General features: G+C 28.7%; 1 protein-coding gene across 1 annotated transcript; it reads left to right on the top strand.

The window, feature by feature from the left end:
- The first annotated feature begins 4,172 nt into the window (after positions 1–4,172).
- LOC120092486 (type IV inositol polyphosphate 5-phosphatase 9) lies at positions 4,173–10,519 on the top strand. The gene is made up of 8 exons (XM_039050582.1): positions 4,173–4,193; positions 4,297–4,472; positions 4,572–4,670; positions 4,759–5,011; positions 6,049–6,233; positions 8,118–8,226; positions 9,026–9,177; positions 10,222–10,519. Exons 1-8 carry the CDS (start codon positions 4,173–4,175, stop codon positions 10,517–10,519), a joined length of 1,293 nt encoding a protein of 430 aa, XP_038906510.1.
- The last annotated feature ends 2,085 nt before the right edge of the window (positions 10,520–12,604 follow it).

The following is a 12,604-nucleotide window of genomic DNA, read 5'->3' on the forward strand; positions in this document are numbered from 1 at the left end:
AGAAAAATGATAATTATTGTAGAAAAGCAACTAAGCAAGTTGAAATAAAACTATATTAAACCTTGCAGCCGTCTTCCATCAACCTTGAGTCTGTCTACTAAACACTCAAAACATATATAATAATTAATTCTTCTTAAAACAAAAAGCATATAATAATTAATTATTGAATGGTAACAAACGATAATCCGCCATTGATAATATTATATCAAGCAAATTACTTTTTTAGTTTCTAAATTTTGAAGAATAGGTGTTTTTAGTTTCTATCAAAAACATATATTTTTTTTAGTCCTTTGAGTTCTTTAGAATAAATATATTTAATCCCTAAGTTTTCAAAATGTACCCTTTTAATTCTCAAATTTCTAGAAAAAGGTTTAAAAAGTCCTTGAATTATTTTTTGTTTTCATTTTCTATAATTATATCAAATTTTGAATTACAAAATCATGCTTCAAAAAAAATTAATTTTCTAATTTAAAATATCAATTAAAAAAACTTACTGCATGGACCATTTTAAGGCCATTCTTAAAACCTCAAAAATTAAAAAGGTACTAATATCAACCCTCCAAGACATCAAATTATTAACTATATTTTATTTAATAATTTTGATGTAATTTTATCCTTTTTATGTTACATTATGTAGGGTTATTTTTCTCTTTTATTATGAACTTTGATGTGGTATTAGGGTTTTTCTTTGGAAGGCTATTTAAAACCTTGCCTTTAGGTTGTTTTGCAGTTTAGAATACAATGAATTAAGTTTAATTTTTGAGCTTTTTCTTTCAAGATTAGCCAAGAGAGCTTTTTGAATTATGTAATTCAAGTGTTGAATTACATGCTAAGAACATTCAAGTGGGATTGACCATATCTTATGGAATGTTCGAATCTTGGGTCAGGAATTCGTTCTTTGTCTCAAGATATTTAATTTTAAGGCAATCCTGTCTAATCCAATCATTAGGGTTGAAACCAAGTTGATTGGAGGGTTCTAGTGATTGAGAATTAGGGGTTCTCGTTCCAAAGGGTTTCTAATTTTGATTAGTTAAGGTTTTCGTATCAGATACATTTCAAAACTTATGGACCAAACAAACTTATTCTAAAAAACTCGAGGACTAAAGATATGTTTTAAAAACTCATGAAACAAACACTAAAAATATAATGCTATTATATATTTATATAGAGAAAATTTTGTACTCTAACATCCATTTGAATCGTACATATTGTTCTGTGGGTATGTATATTAAAATTAATAATAATGGTTAATTGATATTGATTTATTAATTAATTATACTATATTTTTGCTATTCATCTCCCGGACATAAAAATCTCACCTACAAAGAGAGTATTAGAAAATCCATGTCAAACAGGCTTTAAAGTTCCTTGGATAATGTAATATTGCTTTTGAAAAGTATAATTCTATAGAAAAATAAACAAGGATGTTAATTGTCTGTCTAAAATTTCATGGCAAAACTTATGAAACAAATCGTTAAAATAGAGAGGGTATCAACTCCAATGACAAGCAATATTTTGATTCTAAATACATTAATACAATAGTAATAAAATTAAGCTAAAACACATAAATAGTCAATTTCCTTCGCTCTTGTAAAATTTTGGACAAATTGTAAAAATTACCATTAAAGTATAGTTGTAGTTGCAATTATACCCTCTAAAAGAAGAGTTATCTAACACACAATGTTACAACAATCCTAAGGACAAGTAGCAAAGGACAAATAAAACAACTAAAAATATATCATAAGGTTTGGTAACCTAGTGGCAGACCCCTAAATCTCAAAGTATATGACATGGTAGACGGGCCATATCGAATGGACGAAGAGCGCACTCAGGACTGACTTGAGGTTAGTCAAAACACATGCCCAAACTGTGGAGGCATACGAAAGGGTGCACGGCAAGCTAATAGAAGATTAGCATGACACAGAGCACGACGTGGGCAAATGGCCCACACCACGAAATATAATTTCACTAATATGAAGTCAAACGATTACAACATTGTACTTGTCTGTAAATAAACAACAATTACAATGATACTAGAATAGCTTAACTTAGTGAAGTGAAAGATTACTTAGGCTCCCCCTAAGAGTGATACTCCCTTTGAACAATAACGTTTATCTTTCCATCTTCAAATGAAGACCACTTCACTTGAAAAACTTAGGCTCCCACTAAGTTTAAGAATCCCTTTTTGTAATGCAGCAAAACGCTTCAATTTGATCTAAAGACAACCCACAAAATCAATAGTAGCGGAAGCTTCATAATCTCAAGGATTGACACACAGACAAAAGCAACTATCTCAACAACCTCACAAAAACAGCTTGGATAATCTTTGAAAGAAGCAACCCTAATCCTCTACCAAACAACCATATATATATGCAACACATAAAAAGATAACCAAACCAAATTCAACCAACTCAACAAATAGAGAAGGAAAGTATCCTACAAAAATAAACACCTAGAATTTCCTAAAAAAGGAAAAAAAATATTCAGATCATAACAACATTCGTCGTAGAAACATCTTGAAGGACAAACCAAAGGAACAAGTTGACAAACATCTTAGGAGACACAACTAATACAATATCCTTAAAAAAATATTGACAACACTAAATCTCTAACACCCCCTTATCTACCAAAAATTTATGTGATAAAAATATAGATAAGAATGGTCTAGTATAAACATACACTGCCAATAAATAATAAATTTGGGAGTATTCTATAATATTGTATCCCAAGAGACTAGACGCAACTCAATTTTTGTTAAAACATTACAAGCAATGTAAACTGATGGTAACAAGTGTAGAACATGGGTAATTTTGTGTGTTGTGCAGAATAGTAAAATAAACAAAAAATGGAAATAGGGATTACTGACAAGCTTTCAACCAATAGGTTTTATGCCTTGAGTTATGTGGTCACATCAAGTTGACAGTGACTCGGCATGGATAGAAAACTAATCCTATTTAGTCTTATTCTCAAGTTCTTTTAGGAGTCAAAGTAGTTAATTCTATATCTCTATGATTAGCTAAATCTTAGATTATTTCATGCAATTTCTTAATCCTATGGTGTACTTTATCTTTAAGGTTACATGACAATCCTTTCTCTAGGCTTTTAGTCCCATATTCCTTTGTGAAATCAGTTTTTATCTTAACCTTCTTAGTATTAAGACTCCACTAGCATGTTAAATTAACTAACCAATTCAACTTAACAATATAATATTAAATTCAAGAAAAGAAATGTAACGATCACAATGACATGATGAATGTAACTCAAGCCATAAAGTCTCAAGATATCCACAGACCGAATCCCTTAAAAATTTAGCCCATAGATATTAGAAACGAATGAATGAATTTCATTAATTAAGAAAATTTTAGGTTTAGCCATGCATATATAAAACATAATATCTTTATATCAGGTCAGTTCATCTTCTTTCCTAAACGCTTATTCTAATCCTTGTACTGAAAACTAACATAAGCACCAAAACGTCAATGGTAAGCACCACACCACTATATTATATATATATCATAATTGTTAGATTTTGTTATCAACAAGATAAATACGAAGTTGTATCTCAAAATAAGTAACAAAAATGTATTTTTTTAGATGTCAATAAAAGAAAGTAATGAGTATTACAATCAAACATAAACTAAAGGCATGTATAACCCTATTAAGCTGGTTGACTTTAACCAAAAAAGCGTTGCTATGAGTAAAGGGAGTTGAAAGTACTTTCATATGTACATATAAAGATAAGAGTGTTCCCTGTAATTGAGGCAATAAAAGTTGCTTTGAATATTCAAAATTGGAATAATATGCTGGATTGGACTATTATCCCATCTCTCCTCTTCAACTTGCACTTACTTAAATCAATTTCTAATTTTCTTTTCCCTTTCAAAATCACAACCCAATTAAATTAATTAAATATTTAATTACTATAAAAAAATTAAAAAAATTAAAAAAAAAAAAAAGAAAAAGAAAAGCCTACTCGTAGCTAGACCCATGTTTTTTCACATCATCACCGTCGTCACCAACTTGTCAAGAGGGGACCTTTCACAATTCTTACATGTTTTTTTAAAAATATTTTGTCATTTTTATTTTCTTCACGTAACCCTCCATTCGCATTATTCTCTCTCTAGATCTTTAATCTTCATTTTCCCATTCTCTTTTTTCTCTCTCAAGACTCCATGGCTGGGAAGCATGGAGAAGTAATAATCTCTCTCTCTAAATTTGTTCTCATCTCATTTTGTATTTGCATGTGAGTTCTTTCTTTTTTAATGATCTTTTTTCCATCTCTTCTAATCTTTTTAGGTCATGTGGCCAAGATTGGTTGCTAATAAGATTTTGAAGAAAAGAATGGGAAGCAACAACTTTGTGGCAGATATTCCAACCAATTATAATTCAGAAGCTTTGCTTGAGATTCCACTCTTTGGTCAATCTTCTTCTGTCCCAAATGCCTTCTATAAACCTCCCATCCAAAATTACAAGTAATACTAATAATTAATCTCCATTTCATTTTTATTTGGTATAAATACCTCTTTTTTATCATTATTCTTCCCATTTCAATTTCAATTTTCTCTCTCTAGGGTTTTTGTTAGTACATGGAATGTTGGAGGAGTTGCACCAAATGAAGATTTGGACATGGAGGATTGGGTGGACATTTCTTGTGACATCTATGTTTTTGGGTAACTTAATTTTGTTAATTATGTAATCATACATTCATTATTTTTTTTATTTTGGGCATCATTTGAATAGATAATATATAATATGCAGTTTCCAAGAAATTGTGCCATTGAAGGCTTCGAATGTGTTTGGATCAGAGAATAGAAAAATATGTTCAGAATGGAATTCAATGATAAGAGAAGCTTTAAAGAAGAAAGTGAAACAAAATTTCAAGTGTATAATAAGCAAGCAAATGGTTGGAATAATGATCTCGATTTGGGTACGAAGTGATCTTCATCCATTTATTCGAAGCCCAAGTGTATCTTGCATTGGTTGTGGCATTATGAGCTGCCTTGGCAACAAGGTATATACTCAACACTTTCCTTTTTTACTTTCGATTTATTGGAAATATAAGTATATTTGGTAATTGTTTTTGTTTCTTGCTCATTTAATTTCTTATAAATATTTTCAGAGTTGTGTACAAATTTTAGAAATGATAAAATCAAACACTTTAGCTTTCATCGGTGATTATTTGGTTTTTAAAAAATTAAGCCTATAAATACCTCTTCCACATCGAAATTTCTTGTTTTGTTATTTACTTTCTATCATATTTTCAAAAATCAACTAAAAAACATAGCTTTTAAAAATTTGTTCTCTTTAGTATTTGGTTATTCAACTCTTTTACTTGAAAAAGATGAAACTCATAGTAAAATTGAGAGAAACTAAGTTTAATTTCAAAAATATCAAATTGTTACCGAAATGAAATTTTTGTTTTTCAAATGTTTTTTTTTCCTTCTATTTCTTTCCCCAAAACATAACTAAGAATAATTTATCTTTTTTATTTTTAAAATGCTAATAAATATTTAAAACATAAAACTTTTCATTATTTAGTTTAAAAAGAAAAATTATTTTAAATGACAAAACTGATGAAAATGTTTACAAATATAGCAAAATATCACAGTTTATCTATGATAGGCCGCAAATAGTGAAATTTTGCTATATTTATAAATATTTTGATTCATTTTCTTATATTTGAAAATATCTTTTGTTAAGAACATATTTCCATGTAAAATTATTATTTTTTTTTTTCAAGATTTAATCAGAGAACAGAGACCAGAGTAATAACTATATATGTTTTTTAAGTTAAAAAAACAAGAAACAATTTTCAAACGCATTTCTTAAGAAGCAAGAAACATAATAATCAAGAAACAAAAAAAAATAAATAAATGAAAATGTTACTAAACGGGTCTAGAATTAAAAAAAAAAAAAAAAAAAAAGGTCAAACATTTGTTTTATTGTAAGTGTATATATATATATAGAAACTAGAAAGGTTAATATGTATTAATGAGAAAAAATGGGTGAGTTTATTTATTTATTTATTTTTATTTTTTTGTATTTCAGGGATCAGTATCAGTTAGATTTCGATTGCATGAAACAAGCTTCTGTTTTGTGTGCACTCATTTGGCATCGGGAGGAAAAGAAGGAGATGAAAAGAACAGAAATCAAAATATTTCTGACATTTTATGTCGGACTTCTTTTCCAAAAGGCCCTTCTCTTGATTTACCCAAAAAAATCCTCCAACATGAGTAACCTCTATTTCCCATCAACTTTAATTTCTATACATATATATCCCACAATTAAATTTTTTTACTTTTTACCTTTTACACTTTACAGTTTACTATTACATTTTTTAATAACCCTTTTTTAGTTTTAGTAAAACTAGGGTTTCTTGGGTCTATTGAATTTGCGCATTTTACATTTCCTTTATCATGTATTAAATGATCGGTTTTATCTATTGTGAAATATATTACTTTTACTTAAATGTTCAATCACGAAGTGTCACGTGATAATTTTTTTTTTAAAAAAAAGATATTTTATATATATATTCTTTCATTTATGATCGATCGAAGAAGATGCATAAATAAGATTTCATTTTCTCTCAAAAATATTTGGTTCTTATAAATGTTTGATTTTTTTGTCTTTTACATTTTTTACACAACTATAAAAGACAAGTTTGATCATTATTTTGTTTGTTTGTCTTTTTTCTTTTCATTTTTCTTTGAATAATAAAAGGATTACTTTAAAACCTAGATTTGAAAAACATTTTGTAGAATTCAAAATAGAAAATAAAATGGTTATATCTAACTTAAAATTGAAAAATCCAAACTAAAAGGATTAACAGCTACCAAAATAGTCCACTATTGAGTTTAAAACTTTAGAATATTAATACTTAACATAATTTGACCACAATAATATTTCTTTTTCACGTGGAAATAATATAATATTTTATATATGGATTGGAAAATGATTGGCTATCAAAACCTGATTACTTAACTAGTGTACATAATTCAGCTATACGTAATCAATTTTCAATGAAAAATATTATCAAAATAAGTTGCCTTTTGTTACATTCTTTCCATTTTTAGAAATATGATTGTGTTATATAATTAACTATTTAATTATAAATCAATATGAATTGAGTGATTCTTATTGTTTATTTTTTTTAATTTTATTTTTGAGTAAAATCAAGTGACATGAAATTATAGATTTGTTTTCATCTTAATAGATTAGAACATTTCATTCAAAAATGGAAAAAAGATTAGTACATTATATTTTCTATATACAGAGATTATATTTGTTAATGTATGGTTGACCAATTAAGTAATTAATTCCCTTTTTTTCTTTTTTCTTTTTTTTTTTTTTGCAAAGGAAGTAATTATTTATTTGAAAAATAGACAATCATCGATTCACAAACTCCTTAATTAAGGCGACAAGCTGTATAACTAGGAAGCTAATTTATTCAAAATTAAGTCATTAAATAAATCTAAGGTCAGCTCCATTATTGCTGCAGTTGAAATTGTCTTTATTCTTTTGTATTTTCTACAAATAAAAATTTTCTTTAAGTCTTACTGAAATATTTCTTTATATTGCTAATTTTTATTTGGATAAAAACTCAAAATTGTATATCAATTTTCCGTTGGTTTAATGAATTGATAACATGTAGTGGGAAATATTTATTATTTAGTTAGATTTTGTGAAGATTGAACCACCATGGAAATGGTAATTTAATATCGGATGACAAATGTCAATTATTTATTGATTTTTGTCAATTATTTGAGTTGACTTTAGAAAATTTTAATTTAATAAATTAAGTGCAATTATTAAATTTTCACTGACCTATCTCTCTATATGTCCATAGATTTTTTTTTTCTAAAGTATTATAATTAAAGTGTGAGGTGGAAAATCGAACTTCAGACCTTATCTTCATTTTATCGTAAAAGATTAGTAAAATATAAATATGAAGTAACAAAATGTCACACTAGTAGAAATATAATATAAATAAAATTCATTTTAAATTCATTCAAAATGATAAAAGGTCTAGTTATTAACTTTTCTATTATTTTTTATACATTTTTTTAGTGGGTATTGTTTATGAGTTAATTTGTTTTATGTTTTTCTAAATATTGTAGGCGAGTGGTATTGCTTGGGGACTTGAATTATAGAGTTTCTCTACCAGAAGCAACTACAAGATTGTTGGTTGAAAGAAAAGATTGGGACACTTTATTACAAAATGATCAGGTAATTTCAATCATATATATGCTTATAAATTACCAAAATAATTGTTTACTTTGTACCTAATTCTACTGGCTCCATAATTGTTGAACCGTTATTCAAATTCATTCCCTTCAAATTTGGACTTATCCAATTCTTGATCATTAAATCACCCTAAACTTATTACAACTATGTTAAAATTGAATGTACTTCCGGTTGAGAAGTCTAATCCGACGTTTTATGGCTTTTTTGGATTGACTTTTCAAACACTTGGAGTCCGTTTAATAATCATTTTATTTTTTGTTTTTAAAAAAATTAAGTCTATAGTCACCACTTCCACTTTTAAATTTCTTCATTTGCTATCTACCTTTTAACTATGGATTACAAAACCAAACCAAAATTTGAAAACTAAAAATGGTAGCTTTTGAAAACTTGTTTTTATTTTTAAAATTTGACTAGGAATTCGATCATTGTACTTAGGAAAGATGTAAATTATGGGAAGGAAATAAGTTTAATTTTCAAAAACAAAAACAAAAAAAGAAATGATTATCAAACAAGACCTTAAAAATTAGCTTTTAAGTGCTAAAAAAGAGTTCTAAGTGCTAAAAAAGTCATTAATATTCAAGTGTGAGAGACAATATCTCTATCGGCATGAACATTTTGGAAAATTATGAGTGTTTTTACCTAAATGGACAACACTATACCATTGTAAAGATATATAGAGAGGGTTGTCCCAAACAAACAAATTCACGTTTTTCCAATAGAAAATTGTGGGTATAATATTTATTTATTTATTTTAAATTTTTTTGGGTATGTGGAAATGAAGCTAAAGATGGAGATGATGGATGGTCAAGTATTGGAAGGATGGAAAGAAGGGAACATCAAATTTGGACCAACTTACAAATATTATAGAAATTCAGAGATTTATTATGGAGGTTTACATGGCCTTAAAGCTGAAAAAAGGAGAGCTCCTGCATGGTATACAATCTTTACTTCTTTTCCCAGTTGTTTTTAATGCTATTGCATTTAATTTTTTTTTTCTCCCATTTCTTTTTCTTTTTCTGTCAACCCAAAAGTTAAAAATTAAAAAATAAAATATAAGGAAGAAATTAACACTCTAGCATAAAACCTATGTCTTAAACCATATCATACCTTTTCAAATACCAAATATATATTTTTTTTCTCTCCTTTTAAAAAAAATATTTGTGTATATCCATTTTATGTGCAACTCACTCAATTGTCAATCAAAATTTGGTCCATGATAATTTTTTTTTTTTTATTTTAAAAAAAATAGTTTTGAGTTTCATGATTGAAGAGTGAACTATATCAAAATGAATACGGCTTAAGATGTATTCGCTAATCATGTTTCTCATAAAATTTGCTTCCTTTGTTATGTAACCTACAGCTAAAAGAAATTATTTTCATTTTTTTTATATAACTAAAAATTTAAATGTCACTAAAAAAAGTAATGTAAAAAAGAAAACATAGGATGGGCGGTACAACAGACGAAAAGAAACCATGACCGACCAAACTCCAATCATTTTTTTTTTTATAACAAAATAGGTAATGTTTGATTAGTTTAAGGTAGGGTTTAAAATTAATATAAAAAAAAGTAGGGTTTAAAATTGATATGTTCTATAACAAAATAGAAAAAAAAAATTGGGTCCTTGTAATTTTGTTCCCTTCCATTTTAAATCTTAAATTTTTCCATTTAAAGTTAATTTTATTAACTGGTTAAATAATAATAATATATTTTCATATAAAAATACATATAAATATATTTTCAAAATTTATATAAGGAATGATGATACATACTAATATTTAGAAAAAATAAAGAAAACACTAACGACATAGAATAAATTTAAGAGTATTAAAAGTAACAAAATTAAATTTGAACATTTAAAATTAATGAATTAAAATAGAATGAAACTCAAAGTACTAGTGATAACAAAACAATATTTTTAACCTATTTTTTAAGATTGAAAAAAGCAATCTAAAAACAAGTTTTGTTTGGAAATTCAGGTGTGATCGAATTATATGGAATGGAAAAGGGCTAAAACAAGTATCATACAATCGAGGGGAATCAAATCTATCAGATCATAGACCTGTAATGGCCATTTTTATAGCAGAAGTTGACATTTCAACAAACCTAAAAACTATGCGTAGTTACTTTTTATCAAATAGATTTGAACAGCTAAATAATTCTAATACTCCATTTGTGGAGAACGAGGACGAGGACGAAAACGAACACGAGGAGATATTTTCGACTGTTAATTTCGTATGTAAGAACAAATCAACCTTTCAAGACCACCTTAAATGACATTTAACTTTAATCAATTCATATTATCTATGTAACATATATGATCAGGATATAATAGAGGTTAGATCTAGATATTATATTTCTTGGAGATGAATCTATATTGTATATTCTTTTTCTTTAATTTATTACTTTTCCAATAGCTCTCTACAATTACATTGTCCCTTTTTAAGATGGACTTGTAAATCAAAACTTCTTTAGTTGAATTATGTCGAGAATCATGTATTCTTTGCTTTTGCACAAATTTTGTCATTCATTAAGTTTAGAACTCTAAGATCATTAACTGTCTCGAATTAATTCTAATATGCACATTAAGAATTAAGAAATTCACGTCTCTATCGTGTTACATCAACATGTAAGGTCTTAATTGGTTCAATTTTATTCTTAAACTCTAAGGTGATCTTTTCAGAAGGTGCATCAGGATATCTCAACTACGTTGACACTTCCTTAGCACCATCATCATTTCCCCATCCCAATAAATAGTATATAAAAAAAAAAAAAAAAAAAAGAAGGATATAAGAGAAGGAGTAAACAAAAGCATGAAGATTACAAGAAAGCACTATAGTTCAATGAAATAGTGGTAGGAGAGTAATCTTCGAAGATCCTCGATCGTGAGCACCACAGACCAATGAGGACGCAAGCATTCTCCCAGACTTTAGCTCCAGTATTACATAGGTCATTGAAAGTTCGGTTGTTTCTTTCAAGCTACAAAGTCCAACAAATGGCTACCACCGAGTTGAAAGTGATAATACCCTTTTTAGTTTTGTGATTTGAGTTGCACATGACATTTGAAAGAGAAGGCATATCATTTGCATTGTTGATGCTTCTGCCTATCCACAGGTGGATCTTGTTCTAAAGAGATTTTGCAAAGTTACAATGAATGAATGATCCATGCTTTCCTCCTTGTTTTTACACATAATGCACCAATTTGGGTTGAGAGCAAAGCTAGGCAGCTTTCTTTGAAGGATCTAAGCCGTGTTTAGGCTTTTATGGAGAATGGTCCAAAGAAAAAACTTACACTTCTTTGGGACAAAGGATCTCTACACTTTAGCAAAAGTGGAGGAGCTTTGATTGGTGCTATCACGAGTGTTTGGATGGAAAGTCGCCATTTTGGCTGAAAATATGTGGTAAATACCGGTATTCTCAAGAGACCATCTTGGCTTGTCTTGTCCTTTGTTGTGGTTGGGTATTGATACAGATCCTTTGAAATTGTTCCATTCAATGATTTCTCTATAAAAAAAAAGGTATGCGGGGTTGAAGATTCCAATCACTTGCATGCACATCCCAACTGTCTTTGATAGAGCTGCTTATGTGTGAGTCAAAGCAAAAAGCTTAAGAAAGCTATCCGCAAGAGAACTTTTCTGATTCCATTTTCCTTTCCAGAAAGATACCGGGGCACCATTATTAACAATCCATTTCATATTCTATCTAAACCAATCCATGCCTTTTGTGATAGAATGCCAAGGAGCGTTCATGCTGCTATATTTACCTTCAATAGGAATTTCGCCCACATAGGTTTGCTTGTATTTTGCCATAATAAACGTGCTTCCAAAGAGGAAAATCCTCATATGAGAATCTCCATAGCCACTTGCTAAGCAAAGCAAAGTTGGTGGCAGCCAAATTATTTATGCCCAAACCACCTCTCTCTTTTGGAGCAGTGACAATAGACTACCGAACCAGGTTTGTGGAGTTTTTTTTAGTCATTTTCCATAAATAATTTCTCCAATACTTCTCAATAGGTTTGCACACAGAGACAGAAGCTTTGATCGTGGATAACAAATATGTTGGTAGGCTGCTAAGAGTAGATTTAATAAGTGTATGTCTCCCACCTTTTGATATTAAGAGTACTTCCAATTGTCAAGCCTTTTTTCTGATCTCCAACATGTTATCCCAAAAAGAAGATGAGGATTGTTTACCATCGAGAGGAGCTCCCAAGTATTTGAGGGGAAGGTGTTGATATGTGATGCCCCATCTTCTAGCTACCTCTTGAGATCGATTTGGCGTTAACATTTATACCAGCCACAGTAGATTTATTTATGTTGATTCTAAGCCTAAAAGCAGCTTCAAAGACCCTTAACACCTTAAGAA

The sequence above is a fragment of the Benincasa hispida genome, chromosome 12 (assembly GCF_009727055.1).
Source record: "Benincasa hispida cultivar B227 chromosome 12, ASM972705v1, whole genome shotgun sequence".
Taxonomy (NCBI): Eukaryota; Viridiplantae; Streptophyta; class Magnoliopsida; order Cucurbitales; family Cucurbitaceae; genus Benincasa; species Benincasa hispida.